Below are 17,323 nucleotides of genomic sequence, written 5' to 3' on the forward strand. Positions count from 1 at the left end.
CGAATAATGTTCCCATGAATGTGCAAGAAGGTGATCTTCATCCCGTCCGACCACTGTCTTTATCTTACTTCATCAAAAAGTTTGAGAGAGGTCCTATTGTGCCCCGAGGTGAGGGGAATGCTGCAAGAGAGGAAGCTTTGAGGGAAGAAGAAGAGATTAATCGGTTTGAAGAAGGTAACCATCCGGATCAACAGGGGGATCCGGTACATGAGTATCAAGAAATACCAGCACATGCTCCTCCTCGTTACTCTCATGATATTAATCAGCTTGCTTCAATGTTGCATCAGATGGAAATTTCTCAATATTCGGGGCTGCCGAATCTCTACTTTGATACTGCCTCTTCCATGTACACCGAGGCGATGACTTACCGGTCTACTTTCCCTCCTCCTACTTTTGGGACTTTATATCCAGTTGATACTGATTGGGAGGCGCATCAGGCGAGGGAATTGACATCTTTTCAGGCCAGACAAGCTTACAATTCTGGTTTGAGAACTTCTGAGTTGGCCGAGATCGAGAGGCGACGCCGGGTTGAGCAGGATGAGGCTGCTGCTATGGAGAGGGAGATGCTGGACGTGGATGGGTTGAATCTGAACTTGAATAGCCCATTCACAAACTACTTCACTGGCCAGCCGGATGATGCGGTTTGACGTTGTTGGTGATGATGTTCTGCTGCTGCTGCTGCTACTACTTTACTACTCTACTACTCTATCTCTATCTTTACTTAATTGTCTTTTACTTTCGTTAGTTTGTAATAATAATTGATGTTGCTTGGATATTGGCTGGATATTTTATTTGTGTACTCTAAATTTGAATCTTCTCTTGTTTAATGATGGAATGGTTTTTACTTTTAGAGTTTGTTTCAATACTTTGGCATGTTCTTTCTAGTTACTTGAGTATCAATTACTTGATTTTCTCCGTGTGTGATTTGTGAAACTTGCAGTGCAATAGCTTGTTGCACTCATGTGATCAAGAGGCAAAGGACGGGAACGCACACTTTTTGACCGGCTCTTTGATTCGACCCAACCGTGAGGTATTGAGCCAAACACTTCTCATCCTTTCTATGTGTGATATCCACTCGTGTATTGTCTCTCGATTTTGCTTGTCGTCTCTTTATTTGATTGGTAATTTTGTCGCACACACGAGGCATGTTGTTTTGGTACCCTTGAGCCTTTCTATCCACCCTTACATATATATCATTTGCTTACCCAATTTGAGCTGAAAGAAAATATGTTATTTTTGCAAAACCTTAAGAAATTTTTGAAAAAAAAAAAAGGCATGACTTTCTTGGAGGTTAGGCACCTAATTAGTGGTTGATGCGCAATGCTCACCACTAAGTTTGGGGTTGCTCTTTGGAATTAGCAAACAATGAAGTTTGGGGTGAGGGTACTAGAGAACTTACAAAAAGTTTTTGGTTAAAAAAATTGAAAATTTTTCAAAGATTCAAGGCGTTAGAGAAAGATATGTTGAAAAGAAATGAAAAAAAATGAAAAAAGAGATGAATGTGAAAAAAATAGAAAAGAAATGCAAAAAGAAGTGATAGCTTTGAGTACAAAAAGAATTGCAAACTTGTGTGTTGAAATGAAATGTTCTCTAGTCCACTATAGTTCAAAAGAAAAGGGTTGGTTTATGAATTTTTTTGACCTTAGGGGGATCTAACTCCAAGTTTTTCTACTACTTATCCAAAAATGTCACCATCCACCCTAGCCAAGCCACGTTATAACCCTAAAAGACCTCTAATGTGTGTGCACAAAGTGAACCGAATGAATTCTTAGACTACTTGCAAAATTATTGTTGACTTGCATTGATGTGTTGATTTGAGTGAATTACCCATACTGAAGAGTGCATGTGAGTAGTGTGATGAAATCATAAGAGCCGTGGTCGAAAAGTGTGAACTACTTGAAAATGTCTTGCGAGAACGGTTGTGCAATTGAGCATTGTTTGCAGGTGGATCATTGATCATCAGGTGAGTCTCACGTATGTATGATTCGAGTGAATTTAAGGAAAATGCCAAGGTCTTGACACAAAAGCTTGAGGTAAAAGTTGTTTCCTTGAGGACAAGGAAAGGTTTAAGTTTGGGGTTGTGATGACGAATCGTCACACTCTCTAATCCATGCCTATTTTAGCAACATTAGATGCATTTTAGTAGGTTTTTAGCAATAAATATAAGAGAAATCTAACCAAAAGCTTGATTACTTGATTTGCAAGAAAACAGGAAAAATTGCAGGAAATGGAGGATTTTCACTACGCTGGGGGCGTAGCCCATCACGCGCCGCGTGATGGAGCTCACAGGGAGCCAAGAATTTTACTCTGATCACGCGCGGCGTGAAGCCTTACCACGCGCGGCGTGAAGCTGTGTTGAAGATGAAGATTGCTCTCTGACTTGATCACGCGCCGCGTGATTCGGTTACCACGCGCGGCGTAGTTGATGGATTTGCAACCACGCGCGGCGTGATAGATCTGGCGCGCGGCGTGGTTGCCTTCTGTATATATAGTTTCTGCATAATTCTGTTTTCGGGTTGGAAAATTTGGGGAATCTGATCTTGATCTTGGGAATTCCAGGCACAATTCGCAGACTGATCCTGTGTTCCAGAGGAAGAAGGTGGCGAGATTGGAACCATTCAACATCATGGGAGTTGATTCCTTGAAGTTGGAGCAAGAATTGAGCTACTTCACGATGAGAGGCTAGACCTCCATTAAGGTTGGATCATGATGAGGAACTAAACCAATGTATTTCATGTAATCAATTGTATCTGTACTGAATCTCTCTTTTATGAATGTTATTCAATGAAATTCTATCCTTAATGCTTTACAATTTCTGATCAATCTTGCAATGAACTTAGATTTTAATTATGTACGAGAGTATGAGTTGAAATCAGAACTGAATTCATTGTGCATTTGAGTGTTTCCGGTCGAGAGATTGAAACATAGAATGTAGCATACGATCAACGCGTTTTCAAATACTCCGCTACCGGTAGCTTCCATCCAAGAGATTGGAGAAGTATCGGTAGAGGATAGGGTGGATTTTGACAAGAGATTGCGATTCACCATATTGTTGATCTAGTTGTAACATTCGAGTGATTCATTACGATACAATTGAATTGCATGTGAATACTATTGTTTAGGGAATTGTCGACGATCCAACCTCATTCTTAATCATTTGATTTCTCAACATTTTCGTACAAACACATCCTTCAAACCAAACCCCCAATCTATGTGTATTTCTTGCATAATGTCTATGAACACTGTTCGACTAGTCTGATCACACAATCCCTGTGGATCGATATTTTTATTACTACGTGGTAATTCGTTCACTTGCGAAATAATCCATCAAGGCACACCTCATCTTTTGTTGGACAAGATCAAGCTATTCTCATTTAGGTGGTTGAAGTCGACGAGTATTACGTTAACTTTGAACTACCATAGCTGGTGGTCTAGTCCATGGTTGTGTTTGGGTCTTGTTTGATTTGATTGTGATTGTATCTCTATGACTATATTGTAAACTTTTTTAGTCTACCTTGGTACATCTTGTGCTAAGGAGGCTGTTTGTGTTAATATATTTCATTTTGGCTTCTTCAAAAAAAATTATTATTATTATTATTATTAGCATTGATCATATCATCATAAGATAATTTTAGGCTTTGTATTCATTCATATCATGTTCTTCTATATATAACTATGTATTTCACTCATATCATGTTCTTCCGTATATAATACTATGTCTTGATAAATAAATAAAAAATACTATATAGCAGTATATCCTAATAATAATTTACATTAACTACTAATTATCTACTAATAATAATAAGTTTAGTAAACTCTAAATATTATTATTTGTTAGGAAAACTGTAAGGGTGTGTTTGGTAACACAAATAAGCTAGCTTATAGCTTATTATATGAGCTTATAAGCTTGTTTCAAAAAATTAGAGGTGTTTGGTAACAAGCTTTTTGTACTAGCTTATAGCTTTTTTCCAGATGCTATTTCAAGTAGCATTTAAGCTTATAGCTTATAGCTTTTTACACTTTATTCCATTTTTACCCTTTAATTTAATAACTACCCACTCTAAAAAATAAACTACCCACTATCAATTAAGTAATTTTATATTTAATAACCACTTTAAAAGCTAATTTTACCAAACACTTTAATTTCAATAAGCTAGTTTTTCAGCTATCAGCTATAAGCTAACTTTTCAGCTATCAGCTAGCTTATCAGCTATCAGCTAGCTTATAGCTTATTTTTACCAAACAGACCCTAGATATGTTCGAATAGTATCTTTGTGGTATGAGAAGTGGCTGCATAAAGGTAAGTTATGTACTAGACTTCTCTTTGTAAATATAAGTGATAAGTGATACTAATCTCCAGATTTGTGATGTAGTTCAATCTGAATACTCTTGGAATTTCAGTCTTTTAGCTACTCAAATTCCTTCGGACACAAGATTTGAAATGGAAAACATTATTTTGAATAATACTTATGCTTACCTCATTATTTGGGAACCTCATAGTTCAGGCACTTATACTCGACCAAAAGTTCCTATAGGTGGTTGTTGAACATAGACAACAATCGGTGCCTTAAGGATTCCAATTGGTTATGGATTGGAAGTTACAGTTGCTGAAAATATCAGATTTTTTGCTTGGTTGATTGTGCATGAAAAATTACCAAACAACTCTATCTGATTTAATCATCACATGACAAGTGATGCATCTTGTCCAAGATGTGGGGTGGATAAGGAAACAATTATGTGCACTTTGAAGGATTGTCCGAAAGTCGTGAGAATTTGGAACTTCTTGCATTTTTTTAGTTCTCAAAACTTTTTGAGGTCTAATTGTTACGAGTGCATTAAACATTTTGCTTATGAGAAGGATAGACAATATTTTTTATATCTTGTTGGTTCATAGAGAGCTCACAATGAACAACTTTTTTTCTAACAACTTGTGGGCTGACTGGATTTTATTGAATCTCATTAATTATTAACAAGAAGCAACTGTTAGGTGTTTTGTTTCGGCCAATAGTCATAAGAAAAAACATATGCTAGCTTGGAAATTTCTTACAAGTCCAGTTGTTAAATTAAATGTTCATGGTAGCTCTCTTCGTAACCAGGGACGCTATGTTTTCAGAGGTTTAATCTGAGACACTAACGATTTTCAGCATGTTGAGTGTCAATTGAATTGTCAATCGACTTTGAATTTTATTCAGGATGGAGTTCCTACAACTCACCTTTACGCATATGTTATTGACCTCATCAATAGGTTCATTGACTATCCTTGGCTCTTGTCTTTCCATCACTCTTTGAGGGGGTAATAATTGTGTGGACTGGTTAACTAAACATGGAGCATGATTGAAGGGGGACGTGGTCTCTTAGAGGCAGTGTCCAACCCCTCTTTCTACCTACCTTCTTGCTGACTCAATGGGGATTTCCTTAATCCAGACTTAATTTAGCTGCTTTTTTCATTGTTGTTTCTTTATATTGCATAAAAGAAATGATAGAATTTATTCAAAAAAATAAAATAAAACTTAATCTTGGCTATGATTCAGATTGACTATACTTTTAAATTTTAATTACAAAAGCTGACAAAGTCCTTCTGCATGATATTTTTTTTGGGTAAACAACGGGTCCAAAGCCCTAAGAAAAAAAAAAGTGGAATAAAATTAAGTGAGATGTAGAAACATGCTGGTTTTTAGCATAATAATAATAAGTTTTATTTTTGGATGAAGTGGCAATATAATAGTCTCTTCACTTATGTTTGCATATAATTTTTCAATTTTCAAATATATGATTTTCTTTTAGGATATAACATATATATATTTATTTATGATTGAGAATGCACATAAAGAAAATTATAGATTTATAGCTTGAAATCCATATCAAAACATGAAAAAATGACTAGAAAGTCATGAAAAAAATGTATCTTTTGGGAGTTCAACTTCAAGTGTTTTGGGGTAGGAGTATATTTTGGAGGGCAAAATTATGATATTTTTGTTCCGGATCAACCTAGTGGTTTATTAGGCCCCTTTCTTTTGTTTGCAAATTTGCATGGCCCAATTTCGTATCATTACACTTCCAACTTGGTTTTTTTTTTAATGTGTAGCAAGTACCAACATGCTTTTAGACGAGATTTAATTTTTTTTTTCCTGATAAATTTGATTACAAGACTGAAAATTATACAGTATTAACTAAATATAGTTGAAATTAGGTTGACTTTAATTTTCTCTCTAATTGACTTCACCATTTGTTCCTTATCAAAGGTTAAAAATATCAAGTGCCAAATCTGAATATTTGTTGTGTTACCATCTTCCCATTCAAAGGGAAATTTGTTGTGTTTCGATTATTGATTCTCTGCAGACGATTGTATAGCACAAGAATTTGATCACGTGTTTAGAGCACCAATATTTTTTGATGCAAGTTTAGAGCACACCAATATGGGTTATTTTTGTGGATGATATCACATTTACCAGTGTCATTTCATTGTGTTATATTATGGATATTTCACCTTCAAGCACCGTAGTGCAATTGTGCAATGTTTCCCTCGATACCACTGCAGCATAATAATTTTAGAGCATAATGTGAGATTAGTGGGACTCCGTTGTAATTTTTTCCATGTGCATGAATATTTAAAAAATATAATTGAGTTGTTTAAATAATCGTGAAGTATAAAATAATATAAAAATTTGTACATAGTCCTATTTAAATGACCAAGTTTAGTGTTATTGATGTGTATGCTCTTAGATGATTTGGATTTCTTGCTATACAAAAAGCACTCAGTTTCACGCTGTACTGCATCTGGCCGTCCGATCACGATCCAACAGATTAGATCTGTAGTGGTTGCTTTTTTACTGTATTTAATCTAAGCTGTTGGATTGTGATCGGACGGTCAGGAAGCAGTACAGCGTGAAACTGCGTGTTTTTTGTACAACAGGAAATCCAAATCCGCTCTTAGAGGTCTTGCAATTATTAATTATACATTGCATGAGTTTGATTAAGTGGTTTGAGTTTTCTCTATTTATAGATACAAAGTCAAGATTAGCAGAACAAAATTCTGCAACATTGAAGTTGAACTAGATAGACAAAATTAAAATTGAACCGAAAAAAATAAAATTACCAATTAAAACACAAAAGAACACAAAAGTAATAATATCAACTTTATACAAACAAGCAACCAAACTAAATAGGACATGAAACATTCTCTTGTAGAAACTAGAAATAAAGAGTTTTTTAATAAAATTTTAAATAACACAAAAGTAATAATATCAACTTTATACAAACAAGCAACCAAAAAAAACTTTATACAAACAAAAGAACACTTTCGGTCACTAATTTGGAAATTCGAAACGGTACAATACATGTGGAATAATTGTTTTACTCGAAAGACATCTTTATGGTCTACTCTTGGTAGAGTGCTTCTAGTGAAAAGTACTACTGTATTATGCAATTTTTTTTTGACAAAAGGAAAAATGTTATATATAATATGAATTAATATGATGATATACAACTTTTTTTTAATATATTTTTGGCTTATCTATTTAATAAATAGTACTTGATAAATGAATAAGAAATTTTATTTGGTTTGACAAGATTAATTCATAAGAATAATAGGCCTTGCCTTTTCATTGTTTTGTGTTGGGTTATATACAAAGAGAGTTTCCATACTATGTTTCTATACAATTATGACTAATCAAATACAATAATTGCTAATCAAATACAATTATTGACTAATCAAATACAATAATAGTCTAATACACCCCCGTAGTCAAGACAGGAGGTTGACGAATGTTGAGACTATCACGAAAATCTTCAAAGAGTTGCAACGGAAGTCCTTTGATGAATATGTCAGCAATCTGGTAACGAGAGGGAACATGTAAGACTCGTACTTGGCCGCGAGCAACTTTTTCACGCACAAAATGTATATCCATCTCGATGTATTTGGTGCGTTGATGTTGAACTGGATTGCCGGATAGATAAACTGCACTCACATTATCACAATAGACTAAAGTAGCTTTTGTAATTGGGCAATGTAGTTCTAGTAGTAAGTTTCTGATCCAACAAGATTCAGACACGACATTAGCTATTCCGCGGTACTCGGCTTCTGCACTGGACCGAGAAAGAGTGTGTTGGCGTTTGGCAGACCATGAAATCAAATTGTCACCAAGATAGACACAATAGCCAGAGGTAGATCGCCTGGTGTCTGGGCAACCAGCCCAATCCAAATCAGTGTAAGACACCAATTGGCTGATAGAGGAGGGATATAAGTGAAGGCCAAAATCAAGAGTGCCATGAATATACCGAATGATACGCTTCAGAGCTGACATATGTTGTGTTTTAGGGTCATGCATGAATAAGCACACTTGTTGCACAGCGTAAGAGATATCGGGTCTTGTAAAAGTTAAATATTGTAATGCACCAGCAAGACTTCGATACTCGGTTGGGTCATGATATGGATTTCCAGAAGAGCCACTGAGTTTTGCCTTGGTGTCGACTGGTGTGGGTGATGACTTGCAAGAGGACATGCCTGCTCGTTCTATAATTTCCTCTGCATATTTCTTTTGAGACAGAAAAAGACCACCTGTATGTTTAGTGACAGATATTCCCAAAAAATAACTCAGAGGACCCAAATCCTTCATGGCAAATTCAGAGCTAAGTTGAGACATAATAGAGTCACGAAGAGCATCAGAGGAAGCAGTGAGAATTATGTCATCCACATATAGAAGGATATAAGCAGTATCATTACCGTGATGATAAATGAATAAAGAGTGATCAGAGATGCTGTGAGAGAAACCTAGTGTGGTAACATAGTCAGTGAATCTCTGGTACCAGGCACAAGGTGCTTGTTTGAGACCATATAGAGACTTCTTGAGGAGACAAACATGCTCAGGATACTGTGGATGACGAAATCCAGGAGGTTGGTGCATATACACAGTTTCATGAAGATTTCCATGCAAAAAAGCATTCTTGACATCTAGTTGATGAAGACACCATGACTTAGATAATGCAATGCTAAGTACCATGCGGATAGTGGCTGGTTTGACGATCGGACTGAATGTTTCACCACAATCAACACCTGATTGTTGATTTGCACCATTACCTACAAGTCGAGCTTTGTATCGCTCAAAAGAACCATCAGATTTCTTTTTGTGCCTGAAAATCCACAAACTTCGAATAACATTAGCATTAGAGGGACGAGGAACTAATTCCCACGTCTTATTTTCAATAAGAGCATCATATTCCTCTTTCATGGCCATTTTCCAATTATGATCATTTAATGCATCAATGGGATTTGTAGGTAAAGGAGAGATAGAATTGTGGGTTGATGTATGTAGGTTGAAAAGTATACGGGGTTTGACAATTCCATGTTGTGCTCGGGTTGTCATTTGAGGTGAAAGAGGTGCAGGAGGGGTAATAGGTGTCTGAGTAGGTGGAGAGGAGGTGGTAGGTGTTGTTTTTGAAGATGAGATCGTTGTTTGAGAGTGAGAATATGTTTTAGCTGTAGGTATAGGTTGTTGGGCTGAGGGGGTTGTTGAGGGAGGGGAGGTTGTTTGGTTCGTGGTTTGAGGGGAAGTAGTTTGTTGAGTTGTTGGTGATGATGGTTGGGTTACTCTTATGTTGGGAAAGGAGGCCGGTGTAGGTGTGGTGTACATTTGTGAGGTAAGAAGTGGGTTTATGTCGTCATCTAAGAAGTTATAGTTAGTCGTTGTAGGAGCATTCATGGTGGAAAAGGGAAACGTATTTTCCTCAAAAATAACATGCTGAGAGATAATGATTTTGCGACTTGACAATTCATAACACTTATAACCTCTATGATTAGACGGATATCCTAGAAAGACAGATGGTGTAGACCGAGGTTGGAGTTTATTCCTAGTGGTGGAAGGAATTAAGGGATAACAAAGACACCCAAAAACTCTAAGGTATGAATAAGATGGGTCTTTTTGGTAGAGAATTTTGGTGGGTGATTTGAGAGTGAGTTTATTATTTGGAAATATGTTGTGTAGGTAAGTGGCCATTTGAAGAGCATGGCGCCAGAAAACCGGTGGAACAGAAGCATGAGCAAGGAGGGTTCGGATTATGTTATTGATTGTACGAATTTTTCTTTCGGCTTTTCCATTTTGAGGGGAGGTGTGAGGACAGGAGAATCTGAAAGACATTCCATTTAGTTCACAAAACTTATGAAAGAGAGCATTATCGTATTCTTTGCCATTGTCACATTGAAAACAATTGATGTCACGCTCAAATTGTGTTTTAATGTGAGCACGAAATTGTAAAAAAATAGAATGTACTTGTGATTTGTTTGAGATTGGAAAAGTCCATAAAAAATCAGTAAAATCATCAAGAAATAACACATAGTAGCGATGTCCCCCGGAGCTTAATACCGGAGAAGTCCAAAGATCGCTATGAACGATGTCAAAAGGCATATAAGTAAAGGACAACGAATTATAGAAAGGCAATTTTATTTGTTTCCCAAGTGGACAAGAGTGACAAAAGAAATCATTTTGAAACTTATTACATAGCAAAATTTTATTTCGATGAAGAGAATTTAAAATGGGAGTTCCTGGATTGGATGTCCTAAACGACTATGCCATAACTCGGTAGATGAAGCGGCAAAGGCAGATGATGGTAATGTTGTTGTGTTTGGTCTTGTGGGAAGAGGGTAAAGGTCACCAGAACTATTACATCTCATTAAAAGTGTTCCTGTCTGAAAATCTTTCACAGAAAAACCAAAAGGATCGAATTCAACAGATACATCATTATCAATTGTAAATTTTCTGACAGAAACAAGATTTTTTATAAGTTTCGGTGCATGTAAAACATTGTTTAAAGTTAAGGAGTTGGGTAAAGATGCATGTCCACAACCAATAACAGGAATATGATGACCATTTCCAACAGTAATATTATTACTCATATTAAAATAAGATGTGAGATTACCTCCATTGCCCGTCATATGAGAAGTCGCTCCGCTGTCCATATACCATTGATCATCAGGAGGAGAGGTAGAGGAAGTATGCATTGCAGCCTGACTGTTTATAAGAGGTGGAGTAACTGATGGTGGCTGCCATGGATATGCCCATTGCTGCTGTCTGGGATAAGCTGGAGTGGTCCATAGAGGCCACTGATAAGAAGACTGAGACCATTGATGCTGTTGAGGTTGGCAACGACGACGGTTGTTTCTATCCCTGCTACAACCTCTTGTCATATTGATTGTACGACTGATATGAAAGGAGTATGATTTTTTTTTTTTTTGGTAATATCAAAAGAAACAGAGCACAATTTGTTTGCTTTTAGCGTTACAGTGCTTTTGCGAACAAAAAACGAAACAAAGCAATTTGGCGTGCAGTGATAGAGGGAACGGCACAGCGGCGGCTGGAGCTTTCACAAAGAAGAGAATCGCGTGCACCGATCGGAGAAGAAGATCGATTGAGTTGCGGCGGAGCGAACAGAATCACGAACGGAGAAGACGATCGGAGAAGGTACCAGATTCTATTGTCACAGGCAACGCAGATGAAAAGAGGTGTTGCGGCGGTGCTGGTTCTGGCGGCTGAGTTTGCTCAAGGAAGAAGGTGAATTGAACGCACACGTATTTGTTTATATATATATATTTTAGAGAAAAGAAGGTTGGTGGTTGATATAGAGAGATATGGTAAGGTGCAAATTCAACTAGCAGAAATAAGTTGAATATATGCTAGGCGATGCTGTTGTCACAGAGTAATACAACAACAAAATAATTCTGGCGGTGATAGGAAGAAAGAAGGCTGGCAGCTAGTTTTAGGTTTTTTTTGGATCAAACCAAGTGTGATACCATGTAAGAATAATAGGCCTTGCCTTTTCATTGTTTTGTGTTGGGTTATATACAAAGAGAGTTTCCATACTATGTTTCTATACAATTATGACTAATCAAATACAATAATAGTCTAATATAATCAAAGAAAAATTTCCATTTTTTTTCTTCTGTAAAACAATAAGCTATTATTTAATCCTCTACACACACACACAAAACCTTGTCTATAATATTTTTTTGGCTTAACTACATATTTGGTCCCTTACGTTTATTTTAGGTTTCAATTTGGTCCCTTACGTTTAAAAAGTATCAATTCGGTCCCTTATGTTTATTTTAGGTTTCAAGTTAGTCCTTTCCGTTAGTTTTGTCACTTTCAACGTTTGAACAGTACACGTGTCACTGTGTCCAAGTGCCACGTGTCAGTCCACATATGCAAATTGACTGCCACATGTGACAAAATTGACGGAAAAGACTAACTTGAAACCTAAAATAAACGTAAGGGACCAAATTGATACTTTTTAAATGTAAGGGACCAAATTGAAACCTAAAATAAACGTAAAGGACCAAATGTGTAGTTAAGCCTATTTTTTCTAGCTATAATGTTATATATATGAAAAATTTTATTTCAATTGAATTTTCTTATATATAAAAATCATGAATTGAACCTGTGATCACTTATTTAAGATGCCTAAATATTTACAAATTAGTCTAATATATTGTTGGTACATATCCAATGATTAGAAAGATCACTTTAAATAATACAACCCAAAAATATCGAATAAGGTTTCAGTGCATTGAAAAAATGGAGCAATCATGCAAATCAATGTCACTAATCGTCCCATCATGACCAAAATGTCTATAGTTTATTTCAACTTCAAAATTTAATATTAAATTAAAATAAAATTCTCTTAAGATATAAAAAAAACTATCTAATTTTAATCAGACAATTTTAAAATATTGAATGTACCTGTCTCTAATTTAAAAAAAATTGAAAGACATGAAACATGTTACTACAAATCATCCTCCACAATTTTTAAGGTATTATTATTTTATACTAGTAATTAATATTTATTCCATTCAATTTGAAGGACACGTACGTTACAACTAGCCAACTGTACCAATTGTGCCAAACAACTAATTCCAACTACTTGTACCAACCTAGTTATGTTCAGAAGATGAAGATGTGACTTCATGACTATGCTAAGTTCTAACCCATGATTGCCTAAATTAAAAGACAAAAGTTTAAACCCATTATTATTACTATTGTTTTTGACAAATTTAACCCATTATTTTTAAAACGAGGGCGAAGGGAAATTTACATGAGATGTGCTATATGGTACGGCGAGATGGCTACACGATTTAAGCGAACACTCACAGTCCCATTTTTTAAAATTATTGGAAATTATTTTAAGTGCATAATTTGACGGATACAAAGATGGGTGTAGGTGAAATCAACGGATGATTATTTGTGAATCTTCGTGAATGAACCTCTCGTAACATTGAGCATTTCTCGATTTACATTTTACATGTTTGGTACTGTGCTAGTAAAGGAAAGTATGTAACCAGAATTTACTTACCATGTGTCCATGTTAAGAATTATTTTCCTTGAAACCATTTTCTACTCCAATTGTATTAATACTCAAACCCCAAGTTAGAGAACAAACTAAAAATTTGTTTAATCCAAGTAATTGAGTACAACAAAAGATAAGGAGCATGGCACGGTACACACTAGTATATATTATATATATGTAATGTAAAATTGTTTAAAATTGTCAAATGTAATTTAAATAAATAAAGGAATCAGAAAGTAAGTAGGTAATTTCTTAGATACTTAGGTTTTGGGTTGAATACCAGTAGGGTTATTATTGTTATTATTTCATCTTTCTCATCTTCTTCTATTACTTATTCTAAGTCCAGTAATTCGCTCAATGAACCCTTAACTTCATAAGTTTGGAACGAGATTGGATGCGGTCAACACCCATGACTACATGTGGTCAATGAAATAAAAATCGTGCAATCAAGATCAAATAATTTAGATTTATAAGTCAGAATTTTAATATTTGTTGGCGCCAATGACTGAACCGACTTTTAAAACATTGCTCACAGACACATATTTAATTAATTTATAGATGTTAATTTGTACAAGAAAAATGAATTTAATATAAAATGTGACACTCATCTGTGTTACTACTTACTATTATTAGTATTACTAGTATTTACGAGAAATTAAAATAGTGGCTTGAGCCTTGATGTGATCATCAAACTAGTTTTGCATTAATATCTCTTGCAATAAATGAGCTAAAACAATACTCTGATACACTTGTAACTTAGTTATATCCTTCTTATATATATAGTATATACTGTATTTAGGAAAAGGAATAAGCAGAATTAAGCAATCTAAATAAATTATGAATTCCCTTTCTTCTACTCCTCTTCATAATAATCTTCGTTTGTTACTGCTCCGTTTCATACTATGTATTGTGGTTTCATGCAAATTAACAAATGGTATTGTGAAATTGCCACCAAATGTTTCAGTTCCAGCAGTGTTGGTATTTGGAGATTCAATCGTTGATACTGGCAACAATAACAACAACTTGAGAACAACAGCTCGTTGCAATTTCCCACCTTATGGGAAAGATTTTGAAGGAGGGATTCCAACCGGAAGATTTAGCAATGGAAAAGTTCCCTCGGACCTCCTAGGTATGTACTAAGTACTATTATACATAGGCGACTTCTAAAATGGAAGTCATGATAAATTCTTCCATGGTACTAAGTAGGAGTACTATATATACTACCGGTACCTGTTATGAAATATAAGTAATAGTAATAATATATAAGTATAGAGGAGAGAAGAAGAGCAGAGAGAAAGAATAAAGTTAGTTTGATCGACCAACAAGTGAGTAGTTTACATGAGTCATAAGTTCTATTTATAGGCAAATGTAATGGGTCAATAACATGGACCACTAAATATTCATAACAAGTTGGATGTTTTAGGTGTCACTTTTGTATTTTTTATTTTTTTTACTTTTATAAGTACTCTCTATCTTAAATAGAATCATATAAATAAGCGATGAGTAGCTTAAATAAATTTTTTTTTTGGCTTAAATGCAGTTTTGGTTCCCCTATTTTAAAATCAAATTTTTTGGTCCCCTTTTTCAATTTTTTTTTTACTTTTGATCCCCCACTTTAAATTGGAGTCAATTTTGATGGTGTGGTCAAATCAATTATGATGTGGCAAATAAAAATAAAATAAAATAAGGGTATATATGAAATAAAATGTAAAAAGTTATAAGCTCGTGCGCTACTTAAAATAACATATCAAAAAACGCTATAAGCTAGTTAAATAAGCTTGTTACCGTCACATCTATTTTTATCAAACAAGCTTGTAAGCTAGTACAATAAGATGTAAACTAACTTATTGGATTTACCAAACATTTTTAATCTTAATTAGTGTATTGTATTGTGGTCAGTTGAAGAATTAGGCATTAAAGAGCTTCTTCCAGCATACTTGGATCCAAATCTCCAGCCTACTGATTTGCTTACCGGTGTGTGCTTTGCATCCGGTGGTGCTGGATATGATCCTTTGACATCTCAAACATCGGTATGTACACATGTACGTTTTCATTCAGTCCCTAGTTTTTTTTCTCTCAAAATAACAATAAATTGTTTTCTTCCTAATTGATTTTACTTTGTGATTATTATAACCAGTCAGCAATATCTTTATCTGGTCAACTAGAGTTGTTCAAAGAATACATAGGAAAGTTAAGAGTACTTGTTGGAGAGGAAAGAACAAATTTCATCCTGGCAAATAGTGTTTTCCTTGTGGTATTTGGCACCAATGACATATCCAACTCATACTTCTTATCTCGTATCAGACAAGTTCAGTATGATTTTTCTTCTTATGCTGATTTTATGGTCAACTCAGCATCTAATTTCTTAAAGGTATGTATGGTTAATTTTAAAGCAAATAGGGAAAGAAAAAAATATTATTAATGGCCAATGCCAGTTTACAATTTTATGTCCTAAAAAAAATTGAATTTTGTTTAGAGGAGTGCTAGCAACACACTCCAATAACAAACACACTCTAACACACTCTCTTCTATTGGTTAAAATTTATATGGGTCCCATAAAAGTTATATGGGTCCACATTTTTTTATGGGACCCATGTGAATTTCAACCAATAAAAGAGAGTGTGTTGGAGTGTGTTTGTTAAAGAGTGTGTTGCTAGCATTATTCTTTTGTTTAACATCAAACTCTTACCATTGAGATAAGCTTAATTGCATATTTAGACTCTTACGTTTATTTTAAGTTTTAATTTAGTCCTTACATTTAAAAAATATTAAATTGACACCTTATGTTACTGATGTCAACAAAACTTTCACGTGGCACCTCACACGCATGCAAATTTGTTAGTCACATGGACGAATTAAATAGAAATATGTTATTAATGTTTTCTATATAGTTCTAATCAAATAATTGCTTTACCATGGATTAATTTATTTTTTGTCCACCTCTCAATACAATTGACAGGAAATATATGAATTAGGTGCAAGGAGGATTGGAGTATTCAATACACCACCAATTGGGTGTTTGCCATTTCAGAGAACAGCAGCTGGAGGAATAGAAAGAAAAATTGTAGTGCAATACAATGAAGCAGTAGAATTATACAACACCAAATTGTCAAAGGGGTTAACTTCTGTTAATCAGAACTACCCAGACAGCAAAATTGTTTACATTGATGTCTACAACCCTCTGCTTGACATCATTGTAAACTCTAATAAATATGGTAATTTCAACTTTTATACTATATATTTAAATTATCTAAGGGGTCATATTTTTAAGTTTGACATCTTGATGTTATTTGATCCTGACCCTTTAAACATAGATTTCAGCTGTGCTCATAAAATATATATATATTTCAGCATATTTTAATTGTGTGTATTTTTTTGGACTTGCTAGAAATTGTTTAATTTGTAATTTTTATTGATTGATTGAAGGATATAAAGTGGAAGATAGAGGGTGCTGTGGTACGGGCATAATAGAGGTGGTGTTGTTATGCAACCATTTGGTTTCTACGTGTCCCAATGATTTGGAGTTTGTGTTTTGGGATAGTTTTCATCCAACTGAAAGTGTTTACAAACGCCTCATAGCTCCTATTGTGCAAAAATACTTAAAAGATTTCCTGTGATAATAATTTGTTTTATATTGTTAATCTGTAACTTTGTTCTTAAGACCAAATAATCAATCTATTATGTGCTCCATCATAATTCTAAGAGAGTTACAAGTTCGGTGCAGATTTGTCACCAAAGTAACAGAGTTCTTGATAAAAATTATAATAGGGCCCAACTCGAGGTTTTGAAAAAAATGTAATGTATTTTAAAAAATCATCATAGATTTAAATTGCAAATAACGTTAAAAGTAATCATCATTATAATTAACATATTAAGTTTTGCACCCCCTAATTTAACGTTTCTATATTTTTTTCTTTGGAGAGACTGGCCCGAAAATTGGCCCTTTACATTTTACTATAATATATTCAATTTTACACCCCCTAATTTCCTA

The 17,323-nt window shown here is 34.7% G+C and overlaps 1 protein-coding gene across 2 annotated transcripts; it reads left to right on the forward strand.

Annotated features, from left to right (window-relative positions):
* Positions 1 to 14,067: 14,067 nt before the first annotated feature.
* Positions 14,068 to 17,028, forward strand: LOC123883605 (GDSL esterase/lipase EXL2-like). Of its 2 annotated transcripts, none has more exons than XM_045932469.1 (5): positions 14,068 to 14,461; positions 15,232 to 15,374; positions 15,470 to 15,703; positions 16,292 to 16,547; positions 16,759 to 17,028. In XM_045932469.1, the coding sequence occupies exons 1-5, from the start codon at positions 14,170 to 14,172 to the stop codon at positions 16,947 to 16,949; spliced, it is 1,116 nt and encodes a 371-aa protein (XP_045788425.1). In that variant the 5' UTR covers positions 14,068 to 14,169; the 3' UTR covers positions 16,950 to 17,028. The 2 variants fall into 2 exon arrangements, with proteins under 2 accessions (XP_045788425.1, XP_045788426.1); XM_045932470.1 differs by having other exon boundaries at positions 14,076 to 14,461; positions 15,232 to 15,362.
* Positions 17,029 to 17,323: the final 295 nt, after the last annotated feature.

The sequence above is a fragment of the Trifolium pratense genome, linkage group LG1 (genome assembly GCF_020283565.1).
Source record: "Trifolium pratense cultivar HEN17-A07 linkage group LG1, ARS_RC_1.1, whole genome shotgun sequence".
Taxonomy (NCBI): Eukaryota; Viridiplantae; Streptophyta; class Magnoliopsida; order Fabales; family Fabaceae; genus Trifolium; species Trifolium pratense.